The sequence below is a fragment of the Phaethon lepturus genome, unplaced genomic scaffold (genome assembly GCF_000687285.1).
Source record: "Phaethon lepturus isolate BGI_N335 unplaced genomic scaffold, ASM68728v1 scaffold19246, whole genome shotgun sequence".
Lineage (NCBI taxonomy): Eukaryota > Metazoa > Chordata > Aves > Phaethontiformes > Phaethontidae > Phaethon > Phaethon lepturus.
In genome coordinates, this window is record NW_010547128.1 from 4064 (window position 1) to 27648 (window position 23585).

Sequence of the window (23585 nt, forward strand, 5' to 3'; positions counted from 1 at the left end):
GAAAGAATAAATGTGAAAGGAAACCAGAAAAGTTGAGTTTTCTTCCTCAGAAAAGAAGTTTTTTACAGAAGCCTTAAGAACAACAGGATCTCTGTGGGAGAGGGCAGAGGTAAATCCACTGTCAGCAGCAGTGGAAAACAATAGCAGCAAGAAAAATAATTAACCGAGGCTGTATGGTTCATTTCAGAGTTTGCCTTCAAAACTGCAAGCAGCCTGCTCTGCTAACCTAGTGATGTGTGTCTGGGTTTCAGGTGTCTCCAAGCACACAGCCAAAGAGGAAAGCAAGCCCTTCTTGGTGGGCGAGAGCCAAGCAGCTCGCTCTGCCGTGGCCCAGATCCAGCTGGAGAGGCTGTGGTGGCTCTGGATTAGAAGTAAACACTGGGGAAAGCAGCCCCATGGATCCCACCTCAAGAGTAGCCTGCAAACTGCAGCCTTTGAGCTCTGCATGCTCAGGATCAGAGTAGAACTGTGGGGTTCATAAATAAACACATAAAACTTGACCTAAAGCAAAGAAATTCAATCCAATTGCAACTGCTAGCCAGCCTCATTATCCGGTGACAACTTCAAAAACTTTTCAAGGATATGCGGGCATGAAACACTGATAAAAAAGTCAGTACTATACATTTTTCATTTAAAGAATTGTCCACCCATAAATGCTGTGTTCTGGTATCTAATGTTATCCTAAAACAGAATTTGTGATGCCTTGATTTTAATGGTGTTGATGCCTTGGTGTATTTAGAGTGTTTAGGTCTTTTTCTCTTGTTTTTTCAAGTGGATAACTGCAGAGAAGAAAAACCTTTCCACTGTGTCAGAAGGCCAGAGAACACCATAAATACAAATAAATCAGCTCACGAAAACATCACTAAATTTGTCTCATCTGTAGTAAACACTCCATGCTAAATTATGCTGTTGATACAGGAAGATGATATGAACTGACTGTGTTGTATCCAGAACACTGGACATGATAAATGCACATAATCAACCTCTATTGTCATTTCAGCCGCTTTAAAAACCTTTTCTTCCCATACATCAAAATAAATGCCAGCCCAGTGGAGGAGAAGGCCACGGGGTAGCATCCCACAGGACCTCACAGCTAACAGCGTTGCTTTTTGCCAACAGAAAAATCAGCACACGTGCCCCAGCCAGCCGGTCAGCACTTCACAACCCAAGACCCATGGTGTAGTACACCATCTCTTTCCCACCCCAGTGCTGGGGCCTGGGGCCAGCGTGGGGTAAAAAAAGAGCCAGAGAGACTCTGTGGGAGCTGAGTGAGGTGGAGAAGCACCGTGAGACAAGAGAGCCTAAGAAGCTGATGTTGTAGCAGGGGACACAGGACTCCAACACTGTTCAGAACTGTTTTGAAAAGCACAGTTTGTTCTGACTGGGGAGCTCAGAGAAAAGTCACTGGCATAAGCAGGAACACTATTGCTCTGACTGCAATTTATATGACTTCTAAAAAATAGGATAAAACACCATGACAAGCCCACACCAAGCAAGCGTGTGCTGACCTCTTACACTTCACAGCTGACAGCCTCAACAAGTAGGACTGGAAAGACTAAAAAGCCCTAGCAACTTGTCCGAGCAGAAGGAAAACAGAAAAGTTATATTGTGTACTCCTTGGCTCAAAATAACCAAAACTGTCCCACTCAAGAATGTATTTTTTCCTTTCTCTATGTAATCTTTTGGGAACAGCATGATCATTTGCTAAATGCACTATGATGCAACGGTTGCACCATCTCAGCCTTGACAACCCTTGTGTGCTTAGCCCATAAAAGCATCCCTGAATTATCACAAAAAACAGTCAGGGACAGATACATGTGGATGAGTTTCCATGAGATGAACCTGTCTTACCGGCTTTCGAAGCAGGTTTTCATTGCCACCCTAGACACACAGCATTTATATTTTATTCCAATTCGTCATGAGCTACTTTAAACTGAAAAATGAGTAAGTTCTGAAAAAGTGCTGGTAGAGAAACTATAGTGAGTCTCAAACAAAAGGGAAAAAATGGAAATATGAGCTACAACCAAGGCAAAAGTAGAGACAGGGAAAAAAATGCATCTAGTATTAGGTAATCATTGGCAAGAAATGAGGCATGAAAAAATGGTATTCCTATCACTACTGTATCAATATACAATATTATATATCGATTAATATAAAAATATATATTAATTAATATAAAATATATTGATATTATATTAATAGCAATATATTTTCCCACATCTTAGCTGCTAAAAGCCACGGTACAGACTTATAGGACGGTTGCCACATATCCTTCATCACAGTATTTTGACTGCCAACTATGTCTACTCACCAAGCTAAATTATGAGAAAGGAAGAGTTGCTGTCCTGACAAGAAAGCAGCTCTCCCCTGCTGCTACATGCATGGCTTTTCACTGTGCCTATGGAGAGAGCACAGGCCACAGTCCCCCCTGCCAGGCAAGCTCTTGTCAGCTGCCAGCAGCGTCCCCTCTAACTTTGTTTTATTTCTGCTCACAGCTGATCAGGTGGTCTCCTCAGGATGTGGCTGCCCAAGGGCAAAGACAGGTATGTCTCCACAGCCAGCGCCAGGCAGGTGCAAGGGAACTACCCCCTTCACCATCAGCGAGGCACACGTTAGTCCGGTGCTGTGCCTGAGCAAATATCTCCTGAGTCACAGCAAGGCTCTTTGTTACTGTAGACGCAGCACTACGTTAATCCACCTGGCAAGCTTGGAGTTGCTTCCCTCTATCTGCACCCATCTCTGGCAAGGGATGTGTTGGTGTCCTGCGGTGGCTCAGCAGAGCCTATTTCCAGGCAGCTGAATTACAGGCATGTGGAGAACTGCCCAACGAAACAGTGGGAGGCACATGTTCTGACTGCTTGCTTGCCTTCCCGCTCCCCCAGCCTATTAAACTCTCTAACATCATTTTTCTTTTAAAGGCTTTAGAAAAGCATGCACCTAACTGCACACTCCCCTGGCAGTTTTGCAGAAGTGAAAGCAACTGGCAAATGGCAGGTCAATAACTGTCAATAGTCTTCTTCCTCTTGGAGTGAAATGTCACTAAGGTTGAATTGGAGCCTGCCTTTCTCTGCTTCCTGTTTTGAATTTCACTTTCTTCCTCTAATCTCCACCTGGCACCTAAACCTCTTCATTTTCTTGATGCTGTTCCAGGGAAAACAAGTCAGCATTCAAAATTCAGTATTGCTTCATTATCTAAAGGCACTATCTTGCTGTTGCAGCTGAAGAGCAGAACATCAGCAAAAATAGCTGTGGGCTGAAAACTATTGCAATGAAGCAAGTAAAGCTCTTTTTCAGGCCTTACAAATTATTTAAAACCCATTTCGGTCTGTATCATGAAGTTAAACCACACATGAATAAGGCTGACAACTGAGCTCTCTATTCAGGCAATTAACTGAGTGAAAGCAAATCCCAAACTTTGACACAGAGGGTAAATTTGAGGGGAAAACCACGTCCAAAGTAGCTGGAGGTATAGCTGTACCCAGTAAAGGCTCTACCTGGTAAAAACTAAGCACAGGCACAAGGGCTATTCTGCAACTAAACATTCTGACCACTGTTCCTTATTTGAATTCATATGCCAGTGTATATTGTTTACTGGAAAAAACACAGAAAGAAATACATCATAGGAAGAAGAACTATCCTCCCTCCCCAGAGTCTTATCATCCCTGCCAGAAAGGCAGATATTAAATCTGCTTCTTGGTGCAGTTTACACAGAAAAAAGGAAGTTTTGGGGCTAAAATCTCTGTTGATTGAGTGGCAATTACTGAACAGGTATTTAAATGTAATCAGGAAATAATAACTAAGGAGAATTTTCTTTCAGTTTGGCTGATCCCAGGTTTATTTCTCCACAAAAGAGGAAGCTGAAAAGCAAAATGCAAAGCAACACCAAATTTTTGTAATCATGGTTCTTCCCTATCTGCTCATTTTCACAAAGAATTTGAATTGTTGGACTAGTTTTAGCAAAAGCTACAAGTACCAGACCAGTTTCTGCAGCCCTAGTCATTCTCCCAGGAAGATGGATCTCCCATGGGGCTCCATCCACAAGCTGGTCACTGGTTTCTGACAGCTTCCCACGGCTGTTGGGAAACTTCGCTTCCAGCTTCAGCTCTAGACAGCTCACGGCCTATGAATCTCCAGCTGAAGCAATTATCTCTGGCACCAAACACTGCCATAAGTAATACAGTTCCAACACAATATTACCTCTTTGAAGAAATCTTTGAAGAGCTGTAAAGAAATAAAATATGGTTAGTCCTTTCCTCCTCTGCCTCTAGCTTGCACAGCACCTGAGCTGGGGATAAAAAAGGAAAAACAGGAATATAGTATGTGGAGGCTTCAGCATCCTCTTGCACCATGGACACTGCCCTAACCCATGTAAAAGTGAGGCAGAGGTGGGTTTTTATTGGTATTTCCAATAGCATATAATTTCAATAGCTTTGGTCCTTATTGATTCAACATTGTTTCAAATCAGTCGCTCCTGTCTATTATGTTCAGTTAACTCTGCCTTCTGCAGTCTGTGATACTCCTTCCTGAGCAAAATCACAGAAAACTCAAAAGGTAGAAGACCCTCAAAAGGGAAATCTTCTCTCCAGAGAAACTGAGATGACAGCAGCAGCTCCATCAAGCTTTCCAGTTCCAGGCAAGATGATGAAACCCTGTTTTCAGTAATTCAGCCTGTCATATGTAAATTCAAGTCTCGTATTTCTGAAGTACAAGGTACATGGTGTGCTCAGTGGGAATTCCCTCTTCCCCATTTCTCTCTCGCAGGAATCTTTTTCGTAGCCAAAAAGGTCATCTATACACCCAAAATGACTACTTTATTGTTACCTATAATTGACGGTGCCTGGGGAAATACCAGATTGTCAAGCTCAGTATCGTAAAAGCACTTTTTTTGTCCATTATTCCCTGGCAGCACCTCCACATAACCCTGTTTTATTTGAAGCAACTATTAATTAATTGAAGCATTTTTATGAACCCTTACACACAGTAGGTATTGTAATTCAAGACATGCCAGATGATTTCAGTTAGCCTGATTTGCAAAGATGGTCCCCTAAGTAATGCAAAGCAGGGAGACAGCCACTCTAACCCAGGGACATTTTAATTAAACAGCAAAGTAATTTGATTCCAGCAGAAGACAGCATGACCTAATAGAACTTGATATGCATGTCATCTATCCAGTTTTAAAGTTATAACCACAAAAAACCCACACAATTTAGATACGATCTGTAAATATAGAGTTGGTCAGAGCACTGGCCATTTACAAAAGGGGGGGGCAGGTATTCATCTTGTTATGCAGCAACATCTCCTAGTCATTGCTGTTAATCACTAAAAACATGTTTACTTTTTAACATGTAAGAGAGTTTCAGCCCGCAATGACAGAAACGGGGCGAGGGGGGGTGACACAGGACGGGCATGGAAACAACATCAATTTGAACTAAAAGAAAATGTTTTTGCAAGTTTTACTATGCCAGGCCAGATGAAGCTTGGAGCCAAAGCCAGCTGGGCACAATGTAGGCTGCGGTCTCACTGCACAGGGACACAACCACACGGGCAGCTTACAAAGGAATTGCTCCAAGCTCCTTCCCACCCGTGCACTGCAGCACACTACGGCACGTTGTGCTAGCAGTGACACGTGAGCCCGCACTGTAAAAACGATGACCTGATCTCAGTCATAAAAAGGAAGTATTTCCGTGGCTTCCCTGAGTGGGCTTACAAGACAGCACCCACAAGAATGCACTGCTGGATGCCTTGAGCAAGCACTTCCACTGGCAGAAAACACAACTTGAAACTATGGCTTGGAAAACTCACTGGACTTAATCCCTCTGCAGAGGCACTGGGGCTCAGCAGGGATGCTCCCCTGAAGACTCCCGAGGTATGTATTCGAGGACTGAGCATTCCACGATACTCCTAGCGGCACGCGAAGTCAGGAGACTGGAGGCACCCGAGCATTACATCTCATGCTCCAGGCACGTGACTCTCCTACCTCTCACCATGCGCTAGCTCACAAAGCTGCAGCGCACACAGCTCAAAAGCTGCTCCTGACACAGGAGAGCCGAAGAGGAGAATGCACAGCAGTGAGAGCCCAGAGCCAAACGATTTGTCCTGTCTACAACTCTTCCTTATCAGATGTGCACAAGACTCCCATTCCTCATTAAACAAAGTCTTGAGCATCTGCAGGTAGAGAATCTGAGAAATCTGCATTCATACCAGTCATATTTGATTCCAGTTCTATAGCTCTGACTGAGAATTTCAGTGAGTTGCTCATTTCAGACACCTTGGCCTTTAGATTCTGGCAACATGAAATTATTTTAGGGCTAATAAAATCAATTTGTACTGATGTAATTATTTAGTGCTAATGAAAAAAACCCAAGAAAGTGAATACTCCACAAATCAAACAAAGATAGCTAAAGCTGACCAGCAGTGTTGTTGCAAAAAACCATGGACACAACAAAGAAAAATAACATGAGAAGCTACTGCAGAAAATGTGAGGCCCTACAATGGGGACATAAAAGAAAGGAAGCTAGCCTTTCCCACAGAGCCATGAAAGCAACAACGAACCAGAAGCAGACCAGCTATTCAGAGAAACTTGAAATCACTATGTCATGGCAGGGGGGTTGGACTAGACGATCTTTACAGGTGCCTTCCAACCAAAATGATTCTATGATTTAGTTCCTGCAACAAAATCATTACGTGATATAGCACCGTACAAGACGAGCATCTGTATATTGGCTTCTAAGAGCTGTTTCAATTTAAAAGCACAACTACCTTTCTCCCCAAAAAAATGTAAAAAGCAAAATGGATTTTGGTAAACAGAGAGCATACTGACACATCTCTGAAGAGTATTTCTCATAAGACGACTGACAAGCTTTTAACTTGGCTCTTGATCATAATTAATTGAGTCTACAGCAAAACATCACTGAAATAGTCTTTTCAATCTGAGGAATTCTATTCCATACTACAAAGAAGCTTTTGCCACTTTGAAATACCTGTCCAACTTCTGTATGATTTGTCTTGTGCCATTTTAATCTGACCAGTATCATGCTCAGCCCAACATACTCACCAGACTTGTCCTCCTGAAAGGCCTTAGGTGAAATATCTTTCAAATAAAAAAATACCTGTGTCAGTTTAATGCTATGCAAACATCTCAACCAATTTTTATAGCATAGGATCTGTAGCCCTTACTCAGCACATTGGTTCAATGTCCGTATGTGATGCAAGAAACCAGTATCAGCATGATGTAGACAAATTAACAGCTACCAAAAGAATGCAATCCGTTTTTGCAGCTAACCACAAGGACCATCAGTTGAGCAAGGCACAGAATAGATTTTAATCTAATAAAACTTAGCAGTTTCATTTGTCTTGTGTTTTGGTGACTACAATAAATTTTAAGATTTGCAAATAAGAAGATAGATAAATGTTCTATTCATGACTGACTCCACAGTAACCATATGTAATTTATGCAATTAACAATAACTTTTTCTTCTACAAGACAGAGTAATTATTTAAGCATCTTACTCTTTCTGTCCAGATCTGTTTGTCAGGGACTACAAACTCTAGATGCAGAATTCTACATTGCAGAACTGCGTACCTACCTATCTACCTACCTCTATCACCCTGTCAATGCTGATGACCTATTTTTCAAGCAAATGAGGCCCAGATAATCATGTTGTACCTCTCCTGCCACCTTCCAAAAAAACATTTGAACCTATGGGCTGATTTGAATGAAGCGTGCTAGACAGAAGGAGGAAAGGCACTCAGGTAATACTCAAGTTGCATCATCTCTGGAAATCTTCTTGGAAAGGAACCCTGCAAAACTAGAGAAAGAAAAAAAAAAGAAACATTAAACCTTAGGTCTTGCTTATCAATTAAACTCAAGATTAGTATGGTCACAGTGCTCAACTGGCTAGGGCTAGCAGTCTTAACACATACTGCCTGCAGTGGAAATACAAAATTCTTCAACAGCCAGGGCTCTTTCCTCATTGATGGGTAAAGTCACATCAGGAAACTATCACAGATCACTAGTCGTATTTCCAAACATATCAAGCTGCCTAATAATAGACTCCATTTCGATTGCAAAAGTGTGCTACATATTGCCCAATCATTAATTCCAGATGATTTTTTTTTTCAAACAGACAACTAATTTAACATCAGTTTCATCTTTAAAGTACTCAAAATGTATTGTTGGCACGAAGTGAGAGACTTTAAAAGATATTAATCTGAAGGCACACGTACCCTGATTATATCCAGCATATCGCCAGTTTCCTTAAGATGTGTAAAATGTGGTACTACTTTTATATGCAGGCGGTAAAATATGACTACAGCTGCCATACAGCACATAAAACAGGTGCAAATCCACATCAGATATCCAGGGTTCCAGGAACTGGAGTTGCATTTATGCCTATATTGAATACTCACTATTTTTTCCACATGCATTGAATACGCAATCCAGGAAAAAAAAAAACCCACACAGTAGTTACACGCAGCTGCGAAATGGAGGGAAAAAATAGAGAGACAAACTAACTGCATCTTTATTTTTGTGATGTTTTAATACAAATTTCTAGTGAATCCCAGAAAGTCAGCAAAAACTGTCTGAAGTCAAGCTGGATTTTCCTACCTTGGACCAGAAGAAGGAACATCACTTGCACTTGTATCTGCCTCACTTAGAGGTTACATCACTCTTGTTTAGTGGCGCGTGCAAACACAGTAACTCTGTCTATAGCACTCTGACAATAAAGGTTGCTCATTACATGCCTGTTTTTTATCTTAAGGATTATTTGTGAGCCAGAATCACAGCAGACATCTGAGGCACATAGTACTGCTGAGAACTGCTTGGACATTTGCAGGCAACCATACAGGATGTAACTCAGGACTAAGAACTTCTACCTCACCCAAGGCTTCTCAACATGCACCGCTAAGCTTTAAACCTACAGCAAGAGGCCAAAGCACGAGAGATTCCTGTGACTACTACGCCAGAGCAACCAGACACATCTTTGGCACAAGAGAAGCAACAGAAGCAAAAGCCATTGCGCGGGGCACACAGGACAGTGCAGAGCTAGCCGAGTCATCCTGCCTTCGCTGCAGCACCTGCCTGGCTCAGGTAAGACTTCAACCTCACACAGAGCTCCCCCCCGTCACGCCAGCCTCGGGCCTTGCGTTAAACAGAAGCTAAAAGCCAACACACACACAGAGCTAGCCTGCAGCTAGAGAGTATCCAGGCAGTGGGTTTCAGGGGCTCTCTCTTCATTGGCCTGTTTGGTGTTCAAGTGTTACAACTCTTTCCACCTCAGATTCCCCTTACTTCTGTTTTCCCTCCTCCATGCTTTTTCTTGCTCCCTGTTACTTACTTTTCTCCTTGCTATGTCCATTCCAAAAAAGACAGAGCAAAGATGACATTGCTGTCACATTTTTCCTTTTTTTCATCAGGTCTACCTTGTTGAAAGCTCTACTACAGAGCGCTCTGCAGCAGGTTCAACCTACTAAACTGTCGTTGTGCAACAAGAGATGCCCCCAGTACTGCCAGACAGCAGATGACTTGCTTAGAAACACTCACCTGTGGGCTTCTGTGAGCACATCTCCAACTGCGATCTAAAGATTATGAGCTTGCATAACCAAGTCAGCATTTCTTTTCATGGTTTCAACAATCATATTTATTCCTTGGTTTAAAAGGTTTTGGTTCAACAGTTTTATAAACAGACTTCACAAAATGTGCAATATTTATAAACATAGTTCTTAGTTGCAGTGGTCATAAGAATCTTTACTTTCATCATAAAGTTCACTTCAGTTATGCAACACAAGGTTGGTTTTGTTCTCCCTCTTCTCCCTCCCCCAATTGGCACTTCATTGTAAATTGGAGAAACTTTAAAAAGACAAAAAGTTAATCTAAGCATGTTGTTATAAGCACCTTGCCACAGTATTACATTCTAATAAGGCAAATTTTTGTTTTGTAAAGTCTGATTGTGCAACTTGGAGACCTATAAAAGGTGACAGAAATGCCAGCCTTCTCCTATAAAGGAAGAGGCCTTTATTTTTGCTTCAAAGTTTTCACCCCTCTGCACCACCCCCATTAAAAAACAAAAAAAAGTACAGCTGATAATACAGCAGAATATACCCCTTACAGGGTGAAAGGAAATTACAGTAGACAAAGGCTGAAAACACAGTGCATAGTAGACAAAATAAGACTGTTCTTAAAAATAAAATAAAAAAGAAATAAAAGAAGAAAAAGGAACTGAACAACAAGCAATGATGGAATTTTTCTAGTGGAAGAGGATTTGGGGGCGTCATAAATAAGTAAGTGGAAAATTACTAAAATACTTTGCTATATAATATAAAAAAAAGCACAAAGTGTTTTCCAGTTGTCACCTAAGCGCTAGATGCAACCTTGTAGGAGTAAGTATTTGGAGGCAGCTTTGAGCTCTGATTGGTACAGGCATTCCAGCAGGGTAACGCTGCCAACAGCAGAAGAAATCCACCCAGTAAGACACAAAAGCCACTGAAATAGAATGCAGTGTCATACTCCTGCGTCCAGTCGTAAAACCAACCTGTGGGTGAAAGTAAGAGAGAAGTGCATCAGTGAGGAGTTAAGTGTAACACAGCATGGCAAGTTAGAGAAACATCATGAAAAAACCAAAATATTCCCACCCCCATCCCTGGACCCCCCCCCCCCCCCCCACCCCGGCCCCCCCCCCCCCGGCCAAATCTAAAATGCAGCTTGACCACTTAAGATGTTGAACTGTGCTTTTCATCAAAGCCAAAATCGAACATAATCAGCTTGGCCAGCTCAAGCAAAACAGGCCTTAATTTTTACTGAAGATTTTGATTTCATTTTTCCATTGTTATGAGGACCAACTGCAACTACTCGCATGCAAATTAATTCTGTCTGGTCCTGGCAAGCTCATGTTCATTTTACAGTATCTACTTTGACCTCACCTACAATTGGTGGTCCAAGGCTATTTCCAAGTCCAGCAAAGAACATCAATATCCCATATGCGTGAGTGAGTTTCTCAATTCCTACAGTCTTTGTTGTTACATATGGAAAAATCGACCAGTTCCCAGTCAGAAAACCCAAAATCCCAGAAAGCATCGCTAATGTAAGGTAACTTTTGGCAAATGGAATTGCAAACAAGGCCACTCCTGTCATTAGTAAGGTAGTCACATAGAGATACAAAGTGTTAACCCACTTAAAATCTGCCAGTATTCCTAAGGTAAGTTTGCCAACTGCAGTCATAATGCCGATAATGGAAATAAGGGGCACGTGATAGTCATCTTCATTGATGTTTGCACTTCTTGCTACATCTTCCATCAGCAGAGAAGGAGGAAATCCACCAATATCAAAGAGCAAGATGGCAACAAAGAGAGCTGAAAAGACTTTGTTCTTAAAGAGAACCACTGTTTCCTCCCAGTAGTTCAAATAGAGCTGCCACTTTCTTTTGGCGAGTTGCTTGCAGAAGTTTGTCTGTTCTACAACTTTCTTTTTATAAGTGTCTTTCTCATTTACATTTATTGAGCTTAATACATTCTTATTTAAAATGTTATCCTGTTTGTAATCAGGCATATTGTTCGCACATTTTTCATCAATGTAGCCCTTTTCAAGGATGCTTATATTTTCTTCAACAGTCTTGTCTTTTTCATGGTAAACAAAATATTGATCTGGGACTTTGTCTACACATGCTTTTTCAGGTGGAGGGGAGTCAGATGACTCCAATGGTCTCATTAGGCTGCCACATGCTAATATATTCAGAGACAGTGCACCAACTATTAGCAGACAACCATCCAGTCCATACAGATCAATAAGCTCTCTTTGCAATGCTGCATATATAAAGAGTCCGACGCTTGAGCCTATGAAAGGAAAATAAGATCAGTTTAAACTGAAGAACCTAGAACATTCTTCAACACTAACAAATGTCTACATTTCAGCAGCTACAAATACACTGTCACAGGAATGGTAAGACATTTGTGTTCTTCTCTCCTCAGTCTAATGAACTGGTAAGTTATCATCCCTCTTGAAGTTACAGTTTCTTTATTGAGCATAGACAAAATAAAAAGCCTTCCAAAACAGCTGAATAATTTATGACCATTAACACTAGCAGACACTTTAGAAACAAGTAAGAACAATACCATATCTGATGGAAAACATCAAACAACTATTAAGCCATACTTCTGCCATGCACTCACATACATGTATCCCTTCAGGTACCATTTTGAGTTAGCACAGTTAGAATTTCACACAGCAACATCTTCCCCTTTCTCCTCCTCACTGCCACCTTCCTCCTCAGAGGCAGAAACAGACCAGGGGGTCACCAAGAGGGCCCCTAGAAAGAGTCTTGACTGTTTGGTCTTTAAGGAGGGGGGCTTACATGGTGTGAGTTTACTCCGAAGACATTGCTGAAGCTCTGCAGGGCCAAACATGTGTTCAAGAAATTTGGCTATTCAGAAGAAAACACTGAAGAGTAAGGAATTACTATGAACACAAGCATTTTATGCAATCCCACCAACTTAAAGAAAAAGCTCTTGGTTGAAGTGAGTATAAATGCATTATAACCAATGGATATCCACTCACAAATATAGAGCATTGGTTCTTCAAGTCAATTTAAAGACAAACTTTAATTTAAAATGATTTGCTGAAGACTGTCTCTGGGTTATATTAAAGCCATGTATATACTTCAGTGCTAAACACAGGAAAAAATAATTATAAAATTCAGACTTGTTATGTCTTCCAGGTACTAAAATTAACCAGGGGTCAGTAACATCAGGCCTTAAGGCAAACTACCTGGAAGCCCAACAAAAGCCACTGAAAATTATTCCAAGGAACATTTCTGCAGAAGTTCCCCTCTATTCCACTGGTGCAGATCTGGCATTAGTATCTCACAACACTGACTGTACTGACCAGGCCTTTTCTCACTAAAAGCTACTTGAGAATTTTCCTTGTATTATCAGAGGTTTGTTTTTCTAGGATCCCTTTAAGATACACAGACAAAAAGCTGGGATAAGCTTTTGGAAGATTTCAGAATTTAGTCTCCTTTTAGATTGGAAATTAAAAAATATTAAAAATGTAAGCCCACACTTCAACGACTCTTTTAAAAATACACCTAATGTGAGGTTATGGTTATCCAGCATTTATATCCTCATCTCCAACCTCTTTCTCACCTCTGATCTTACGTGTAAGACAGAAGAGGGAGAAGAGAGCTCTATGGAAAGTTTCTCCTCATACTACCCATAGCATACAGCCCAAGCTACTCATGAGTCTGCTTTCACTTTAGCGAGTATCCTTTTCTCATCTATATGAATAACCCATACCATACACCTGCAAGTGTAGTTACTATTTTATTTTACCTGAAGCCTGATTTTATTGGTTCATTGCTATGGAAGTACTTCAGGAAGTAACTGAGAAAAATATAATCTCCTGTTTTTTTTCTTGCCAGGATAATGGTAGCTGTATCAGAGTTGGAAAGTTAGACAGAATGACAATTAAAAGTCATACCTGTTGAAATCAGACCAAGTGCAAGGCCTCTGCGTCTGTCAAAATAGTGGCAAGTGATGGTAACTGTTGCAGTATACAAAAGGCCACATCCAAGCCCTTGAGTAAAAAGAGTTAGAAATAAAGAATGCAACCTACTCTGGGAAATGAATGCTCCTTTTTATTCTCCAGATAGTACAGTAGTGTACCCTGGGCACAGAGGTGCCCTGTAACTCTGGCTCAGCACCAGCCACACCAGCCTCATACTGACAGAGCCTTTAGGCTGCCTGCACTGTCCCACCTCCCTCTCCCCCGACCGTCCCTGGCTGCAGAACCTGTGTGGAGCAGGCTGGGCTTGAGGAGTTCACCAGCTCAGGTTCCGCGCTACGTGGAAGGGGTACATGGCTTTCAGGCCAGGGGCTGGCCCCAGAAAACAGCAGAGTGGCATCCGCGCGGCACTGTGCCCGAGCCAGCACGCTGCTGGGTCCCTGCTGGCCAGCGAGGCGCCCGGATTCCTGACACCGTTAATTTGATAAACCACCCGGAGCAGCCCTCTGCGGCACAGAGAGGCAGGTCACCACCTGCCAGGCGAACAGCACTTTCATGCCTTTAGCACAGTGTTTGAGGTTCAATCCAGTTATGTGGAGAACAACACTGCTCCCTAATGATGCCTAATTTATCAAATTAGAATGAGTACATGACAAAATTCCTGAAGAGATGTTATTCCTTTCAGATTGGCACTTCACACTTGCAGAAGATCTGCTTGATTCCACCTTTTAGGTAAAATCCCAGCTTCCCCATCTCTAACAATCATGTCAGAGGACAAACTGTTTTCAAACCCTGATGAACATATGCATTGCCTTTGTCTTTCACTACATCATCACCTGCCTGTGCCCTGCCCCAAAGTAAAGTATTCCTTGACAAACCAAGTCTCAGACTACCGCTGCCTCTGTGAACAGTTTCCCATCCCATTTCAGATTCAGAAACCAAGACTCAAAATAATAAAGACTAAGTCTGTATATGAAGGGGAGGTGTTTCTTACCAACAACAATCCCATACGAAATATACAGAAAGTATATGTTAGGTGCAAAACTGCTCATCATGAGGCCCCCGGCCACCATAAAGCCACTGAAGATTGCTACTGGTCTTGCTCCAAAAGATGATACGCATATGCTGCAGACAGGACCTAGAGGAAAAGCAGGAAAAACATTCCTAGTAAGTACCAGCACCAGGAAGAACTTCTAAAAAATCTCAGTCTATGGAAATGTTTCTTACGATAATTATTTAAATACATAAATTATATTAAATGGCAATTCAGAGTACTCATTTTTACAGGATTCTTTAAAAGAGTCAGTTATAAAAACATACAAGATCAGGCTTGCAAGATTTTTGCTCAAGGAGGAGCTGACATAGAGACCGTAAAATGGTGCCAGGGTTGGGAGGGAGAGAGTGAACAAAACATTCTTTAAACATCGGATGTTACATACATATTAGACTGTAATACTGTCACTACACGCCTAAGGACTTGTACAGAGGTTCTGAAAAGAATCTTCCTCTTTAGGTACCAAAACAAGTTAGACTATCAGCCAGGCTTTAACCAAGCAGATATTTTTTGACAGAACCCAAAAACCGTGTTTCAGACAAGACAGTATCTACTGAAATGGAAAAAATAGTAATTTCTGATCATAATCATGGTAAGAATGCCACCTGGTGCTTACATAGAGGAAATATCTGCTGATATACCAGATAAAGACAAACACTACTCTTCCCTGATTTTCTAGAGAATTCAATACCTGCTAGTCAGTATTTTAGCAAATAACTGTTTAATACCTATCTTGGTTTCTGTTGTAAAACTACGGAAGATAAAAGGCATTTATTGAGAATGTCCAGAGCGATGTTCATGAAGCTCAGAAGTGGTTTCTCCCTTTCTTTTCTCCCCCGATATTTCTTTGTTGGTTAGTTCTTCAAAACAAGAACCAAGTGCGGGCAACATTCATATTCTGCCTCTACTCGGCCAGTTCTCCCCTCACAGAAGCTGAAGAACAAGCACTTATTTTCAGTTGTATGACCTGGAATACACCTTTTAGTCTGAAGTAGCACACAAGCTTGGTGCCCTGCATAAATAAGCAACCAGCAAGGGACTTGGCTTGCAAAAGACAACCTCTCATCTGAAACCCTGTCGTTCCAAACAGTCATACAGAGGCTTACGTATTAGCCCCAAGATCCTGAACTCAGCAACTCTGAGATTAGAAGTTAGATACACAGATGAATGACATCATTTAAAAACCACCACCAACAAAAAAACCCTCACCACCTTTGTATCTCATTCGCAGCAATACAAAGATGCTCCATAGTTGATACAATCTGCAAAAGCAGTAACTTCAGCATCTGCCGTTTGTTAAGGTTGGTCTTCCCTGACTCTCGCGTAACTGAGATTCCCAGCAGATGGGAGGTGAGGCCAGAGAGGTGATATGAGGTGAACAACGGTTGGAGCTGAGGACAGCGCTTGCCTAGGTTTGCAGACAGGAGCTAGCAGCTGGGAATGTAGGCAAGGTTTTTGTGTGGTTACCGGCCATGGGACAAGGAGTTCTGGCAGGCAGGAGCACAGATTCGTTAGCAGGTGAACCAATCCTCAAAGGCAAGGCAGGTCAGAACTTTTGCCCTACGTAAGAGGTATCTGCGTAGGGAATGTAAAGGGAAGCGAGTCTGAATTGGAGCTTATCCAGGCAAAGAGTCAGCGTTAACGAAGAATCGAGAAAAACCTTTCAGGGAAATGGGGTTTATTTGGATTTTGGAAACGATGAAAGAGGAAGATATAAGTGCTCGCTGCTTCTCAAGAGTCAGCATGCTGTGGGAATGAAAGCTGGCCAGAATAACTTGGGCAGAGCAACTTGTCGAGAACAAAAGCTGAGAGTGTTAGATCGTTGCTGATTCTTAGAATTAATTACTAGAACTGGCAAATTAAGATTGGTACGTTTCCTAAAACCACGGGATTTAAAAATAAACAAAGGATTGAATCTGTATTACATAAAAAATTCTTCTACACTAAAAGAACATTAGGTAGCGATAACATAATTCAATTAAGCAGAGGAATTTGCACTCTTTCTAGTCTTTATTTCTCACCCACTACCTTGCTAAAACAAACAGTATTTCCCTTCCACTTGCTCTCTATATTTCAACACAGATGCTTTCAGAAGGTCTCTGTCCAGCCTGGGGTGGCGGTACTGGCACAGACTGCACTGATCGCTACTAGAGGATCTGAGGTGAAGCTGGACCCTCTGACCCCAAGCCAGAACAAGGGAGACACAAGGCTGAAGAACATGTCTTCATAATCCGACAAGGACACTCTCCTCTGGAACACCATCAAAAAGCATCTCTGACAGTGTCCAAGGAGATGCTCTTCCAGCTTCTCCCACTTCGAAAAAATAATCCCAAAGGAGAACAGAAAGTACAAAGAGATCTTTTTGCTCTGACATGGAAAACAACCTGCACAAAATGAAGAACCTGCTCCAATAAGCTCAGTATTAATGTGTCATCTCACGCAGCAAGAGATCTGGCAGCTCAGCAATGAGCCTGTTTATAAGGAGTAGTGCCAGTATAAGTATTAAAGTAGTTATTATAGGTCTCCAGGATGAGAAGAAAAGCAACTCCATCTTCCCCTTCACACTCCCCTCATCATACTGCTAGAAAATAAAAGTCACAAAAGAAAACCCCCATGACAGCCAGCATCTTTGTTCTTTTCCCTGCCTCCTTGCATTCCTTCTCTTTCTCTGTTTCCCAAAGAGCTGGCGTTTTTTCTTCCCACCAGGCACAGCACCTTTGGTTATTACCATGGTATTTGCACAGGAGTTCACTGTACACAAACATGTTATTCTCTACAAGTAGTTCAAGCACAATGGGTTGAAGGCAGTTAATTCTGGAAAAACATCCAACTTTCCCAGAGTGGGACTAAGACTTGCTCTGTGAACAGACTTGCCCTGTGGATTGTGTTCAAAGTGGACACTCTGAAGAATGTAAGAGTCTATGTACAGCCGCATAGGAAGCAGTTCTTCAGGCAGCATAAGGGTTTTCATTAGTTGACTCTCTTTCAGAAAGATCCTTCCACTGATAATGTATTTCTCACCGTAACGTGAACAACATAAAAATAAAATCCCAGTGGCAATCCTCAACAGTAAGCTTGGAAAGTGGCTTTTAAGCCAGCATTTTGTTCAGTTTGCCAAGCAACTCCAGGGGTTAGCACTGGTATTAGAATCATATTTGAAGATATTGATAAATATTTACCTCTTTTACAAATAGCATCCCTGGGGCTTTTTTCCTTACAAATGATGTATCTTAAAACTAGACCAAACTCTATCAAAAAAAGGTACTAGCTCAGTTTATAAGAATGACAGCTAAATCTAGAAAGAAAACTGTATTGTTGTGAAAAACTTAGAAACCAGGACAGAGACAGCCACTGCTTTCTTGCACACAACCTGTCAAGGCTCAGCAGCCAGTAGCACAATCACTAGGCTCTGCAGGGGAGCAGTCAAGAAGATCCCTAGACTAAATGGGAAGAAGCAGCAGAAAGAAGATGGGCTCTCACAGTAGAGAGGTCACTCTCATGAAGAGAGACCAAAGAGGAAGAACTTGTACACTGATATTTTCATGAAGATTTTTTTGAATAAAAGACTTTATCCTCAGTGAGACCCGGATGTGACAGTGAGTCCTTCCTGAGATGTGAAAACAAGCCATCTGCTGCTCACACAGGAACGTTACAACTACTGCGATCTTCTGACCTCCTGACAAGTACAAAGTTGTTTTGTTCAATGCACATCAAGAACTAACACTCGCTTCCTCAATCTTCTCACATAAAGAGAAAAAATTCTGCAAACTAACGCTCCCTTCCTCCACTTGCTTATCTCAAAGGTCCTCCCTCCTTCACCTCATACACACACACCACCTTTTGCTAGACAAACAATACTGGACAGCGGAGTTATTTTCCTTATCACCTGCATTAATCTGACCCACCCTACTTGTTGGTATCTGTCCGAGCCTGTTGAAACTGTAGAGTAGACTGTACATAAAATTCTGGACAAAACACAGGAATATTATTTGCCTATTAAATGCATTGCTAAAAACTGGTCATAATAAATATAATATTCTCCAAGTGTTTGTACTTTGGGTAAGAATATAGCCCAGAAAAAGCTTTTTTACACCGGACAGCAGCCCACTGCCAGCTGATTAAAGAGACTGCTCTTTTCTGATAAAGTGCTTAAATGAACGGGGCTCCTCTTCAGAGGAATCTTTGGGACCCCTTCTCACCTCCCCACAAACTATGTATACATTCCATAGTTTACAGTCAGGGCTATCCAATGTGCAAGGTTCTTGTCCAAAAATATGTAGATGCTACAAAGTTTTTTTAGAGTTGTAAAAATATTGCTTGAAAACGCAAAATTAAGCTTTTTAAATATTTAATGCCTCAGAGCAGCAGGAACACCCCATCAATTTATCAAGTCATGCCTTTAAGAATCTTCCCTTTGTTCTTTCTCCATTTATAAGGGGGAGTGAGAATGGGAGACATATTGCTAATGTCTCCTGCTACGCCGAATAACGTGAAATCAACTGTTACTATAAACAGCTGTGGTGCCAATTACAAGCGCAGAGGTCTTTGTCTGTTTTGCTTTTAACAAGTATAACATGGATCAAATTTAATTTCAGGCTCGAAATGGATGTAAAATTAAGAACACTTGGTGCAGGAGAAACACACTATCTACAACAATGTAATAAATATCCTCCTCTGGCCTGTTTTAGTAAGGGAAACATGCTAAGCTCTTCCAGTTTCTTCCTATGCAACAAGCCCTACATGAGCCATATGCCTCATCTACTATAGCCCGACCAGCGTTCTGACACCTGGTATTGTAGAGGAGGTCTCACCACTGCCTTGTACAATAATACCGATGCTTTGCTTTCACTGTTTTAGGCACATTTCTTCCAACACTCTGTAAGGTCGCATCACAGAAAGTCATAACTCAAGTCATCCTGCAAGGAAGAGATCACCCAGGTTCCTCGCCCACTCCCTTTTCCAGCTGATGAGCTGAACACTGGACTTAGCAATGCTGTCTGTGCTGTGAGCAAAAGGACAGAAATCGAACACCAGGCAGCCAAGGAAATTCATCTCAATAAACAAGGTGCTGTACTGGGTTTCTGTGTCTTGAGTCTAAGTTTAGCTCTCACACAAGTCAGAAGTAAACATTGTAGGAAGGATACCAATATAGCAAATGTGAAAGGACTCACCAGCATCAACTACTTCAAAAAATGTTTAAGACTACATGGACAGAGGGAAGGGAGAAGACACACAGAACCTTCTTCTGTGCCAGCTGGCACACATATAAGGACATTTTCTTCTTTTTGGTGGAATCACAGTACTAATATAGCAAAGTCACTGGACCTACCTTCCACTGTTACAGAAGCTAGTTAATGTGATTTCCAGCGCTACCAATGAGAAAAGTCTTCCTTAAGAAAATGTACACTAACTTTCCTGTATGTAGCTGCAAGACTACAATAACTGCCATTCTTTTTCCAGTCTGGCATCTACAGCTTCAGAAAGGCGATGTTAAGGTGGAGAGAGTTCACAGAAGAGTCTTAATGGCTCTCCAGAAGAGCCTTAATTAAAAGAGTGGAAGTCTCTTGTATCAATGGCAAAAAGACTGTATCAAGGTACAAGCTTAAAAGAAAATTTAGAAGTAATTTGATTGCATTCTCCAGACATACAGCACACTAATTCCAGGGCACTTCAAAATATACCACTTAAAGATAACATTATGCATCAGCTGAAAACTAAAATTAAGCAACTTGTATCATAAGATTACATACTTTTAAGGAAAGAATTAACTACTGAGAAAATCTATAAGAGATGAAGAATGCACTAAACAAACATGTTCTAAATCAAATGAGAACTACAACATTTTCTACATGCAACATGGATTGCTTTAAGAGTACCAATACTTGAAAATATGTATTTGTATAACTAGATCAGAGACTGGAAACCAAAATAAAGGACGAGAAAGGAAAGAACAACAAATACTAGAAGAGTCAAGTTAGGAACAGCAAAAGGCAAGGGTACTACTGAAGGCCTTTGGGGTAAAGCTGTCCTGTTACTAGCATTCACACACACAATATTGCTGCTGAAATCAGCTTGCTTGGGCAGATTGTTAAGTTATTAAGTTACAGATAATATCTTTTCTCATACATAAAAATATGCTAATTTAGAAAAATTCAATTATCCTGATCATCTCCTTAACATAGGCTGCAACACACAATGGTCTCACCTGGCCGATAACAGTGGAACCTGCAATAGCAGAAATAAGAACAGAAGGAAATTCTCTTCTCCTATATATATGAAAAGGGCCTAAGTTTGCAATGTGTTATATCAATGGTTTTGCACTGAAAACACATACATTCTTTACACTACTGACTAGGTCTGAAAAAGGCCTGCTGGCTACGAAAACTGCATGAAAAATTGTAACTTGTCAAGAGCATTCTAGTTGTAGGTAGAGGTTATGATACTTACAGTCCCCCTTCAACAAGTTTACTTTAAGTAGAGTTATCATTAAGGTCAGATCCCAGCTTGATAAGACACTGGGTTCTTCCATTTCAGGTAAAGCAGGAAACATATATTTGGTTTTCAGCCAACTCTGATAACATCAAAGCAATTAAAAGGCCCTCACTATACTTTTCTTTGAAGGCATTAAAAATAGGAATGATTATTAATCTTCCAAATCCCAAACTGAAAGAATAAAAGTATGTTGACAGACAACGTTCCTCCTAACCCCTCAAAATGTCAAGTAATTTAATCATTCCATGCCGAAATCAATTACAATAGCAGCTTCTATTTGTATTATTCAGTCACAGAAGTTTCTGTTTGCTACAAAGCACGCTACTGACAACTGCTTACAGTGGCAAGATAGATGGCACCAAGAAATCTGGAAACTAGCACGGTGTTCATATAGGAGAGAGGGCTGAGGCTCTTGTCAGGAGAGTGAGCCAGAGACTTCTGGTCTCCAAGGACAGGTTTTTCTTCACCCCTCCTCTTGCAATCCCCTTCTGCCTAGTTTTTCTTCAGTAACTATCTTGTTTACCCTTCTTTTCCCTCCCACTTCATTCTCTCACTCAAATTTATTTAGGTCTTGATCCGTTAATAATGGGAGTTAATGTCCTTAAAACAGGAAGATGAAAAAGTACAATCAACAAGCAGTCTACAGTCCTTTGCCTGCTTACACCCCTGGACTGAATAGTCTTCGTGTGGTTAATGATCCACCTGCCTTTGTCCACTTCTGTTCTGCCTAGTGATACCCTAACACAAGTGACACACCAGTATTTGGCCAGTTATAGCATCATACACAGCAGTGATGTTTATTCAGGTTTGTATCGCTACTTGAACGTCAACTTTCTCTTTAGGAGAGATTTCCTCAGAATCCTGAGCTGCATTGTGCCCATTAAACTACATAATTGCTTTTGCCCGTAGCAATTGCTCTGCTGACAGGCAATTTTTTCCAGATTCAGCAAAAAGATAATAGTTCCCATGGTGAACCTTTGAAAAGCAGAAGTTAGTGATATTACCCAGTACAATACCCATGCTCAGTGTTAAAACAACAGCAAAATGGACCTATGGACTTTCAAAGTGGTGTTTCATTCCCCTAGAACCCTGCTGAACTCTCCAAGTGACAATGTCTTACTGAAGAAAAAGCTTCCAGCAAGGTTGTTTTATTTAATGCCACTGTTATCTGTAACTTTCCTGGCTTCAAAGACAGTTTTTTCTCAAACAAACAGTGGAAAAGAGCCCTCACCCACCCTAACTGGTGGGTTTACTTCTAGAGTTGAAAAATGAGTAAGTGGTTTCTTAATGGACTTTTTTTTTTCTTAAAGCACTTGAACCATTTCAGACTAACACTTTGCTCTGATTTTAAAGATACTAATGCAAATGTTCGTTGTTAAGCCTCACTTAAAAAAATATTAAAAAAACCCATCAACAAAATTACCATTCAGTTTCCCAGAGTTTGGTTTTTCTAGTTTATTAAAATACAATGATTTTGAATTTTCTAAGGGTAATATTTTTATTGCTCTTTTACCATTATATTGTTTTGGTTTATGTATAGTGGAACTACAAATGTAATCTTCTTACCCATCTTGACCTAAAACAAAAATGCAGTATCTATCATTTGCATTCTATCATTTGCAGCTGTCTATATAATTCCAAAAGCACACAGTTGAAGGCATCTATTAGAAAGAAACTTTTCTATTTAAGATGGGTACCACAACTACACTTACTGGCAAGCAATCCGATTCCATTTGCTAGTGATCCAACCCAAGCAGTCTTGCCTTTCCCTTCTCCAAAAGCATCCAGCCATTCTAAATACAAGACTCCCACCGCCAGCGGTGATCCGTAACACAAGAACTGAGTAAAGAAGGAAACGACAACAATCACCCAGCCCCAGCCACCATCTGGTGGTTTCCGAAATACCATCTTGTCAGATGAATACAGATGTATAGGCAGAGCCTGTGTAAACAAAAAACAAACAGAACAGGGCATTAGAAATGTGACTGTCCTAGGTTTGCTGATGCAAATACAGAGAAGTACACATTCAAACAAGAGGTTTATTTCAACCATCCTTCAAGAAACATACGCAACACAGCATACAGGCAATGAAAACTAGTTACCATTTGGTCCTTCCACCTCTTCTGCATAACACAGGAACAGTACACAGAGCATTAGAAAGTCATACGTACATCAGCGCTGTATTACATAAAGGGGGAACATTTCATTTTCTGAGTGCTACACAGGCTTTGTGAAGACCTCAGGCATTAATATATGACATAGTCCGACAAGAGAACGACACGGCCACCAGCTGTGTATAGGCTTGAAGGGCAAGAAAAGCTGCAAGTATAAAACAGTCTCGAACAATAATTTAGGATTTAAAAGAATTCACAAGTAAAAATATTCATTCAAGGTCAAAAAAACCCAACAAAAAACTCTACTTGGTAGTACTCTCAGTACAGTACCTTGCAGTTTAGCAAGGTGCTTTCCACCAGATGGTGTACTCTTGGAGGGGGAGGCCAAGAGGAAGACTGACATTCTGGAAATAGTAACAGCTCAGTACTC

General features: G+C 41.1%; 1 protein-coding gene across 1 annotated transcript; it reads right to left on the reverse strand.

Annotated features, from left to right (window-relative positions):
* Positions 1–9733: 9733 nt before the first annotated feature.
* SLC16A9 (solute carrier family 16, member 9) lies at positions 9734–22949 on the reverse strand. Its single transcript, XM_010289548.1, has 5 exons — positions 22754–22949; positions 14490–14633; positions 13472–13567; positions 10921–11829; positions 9734–10532 (listed from the first exon to the last, which is right to left on the reverse strand). Exons 1-5 carry the CDS (start codon positions 22947–22949, stop codon positions 10354–10356), a joined length of 1524 nt encoding a protein of 507 aa, XP_010287850.1. The 3' UTR covers positions 9734–10353.
* Between the last annotated feature and the right edge of the window lie 636 nt (positions 22950–23585).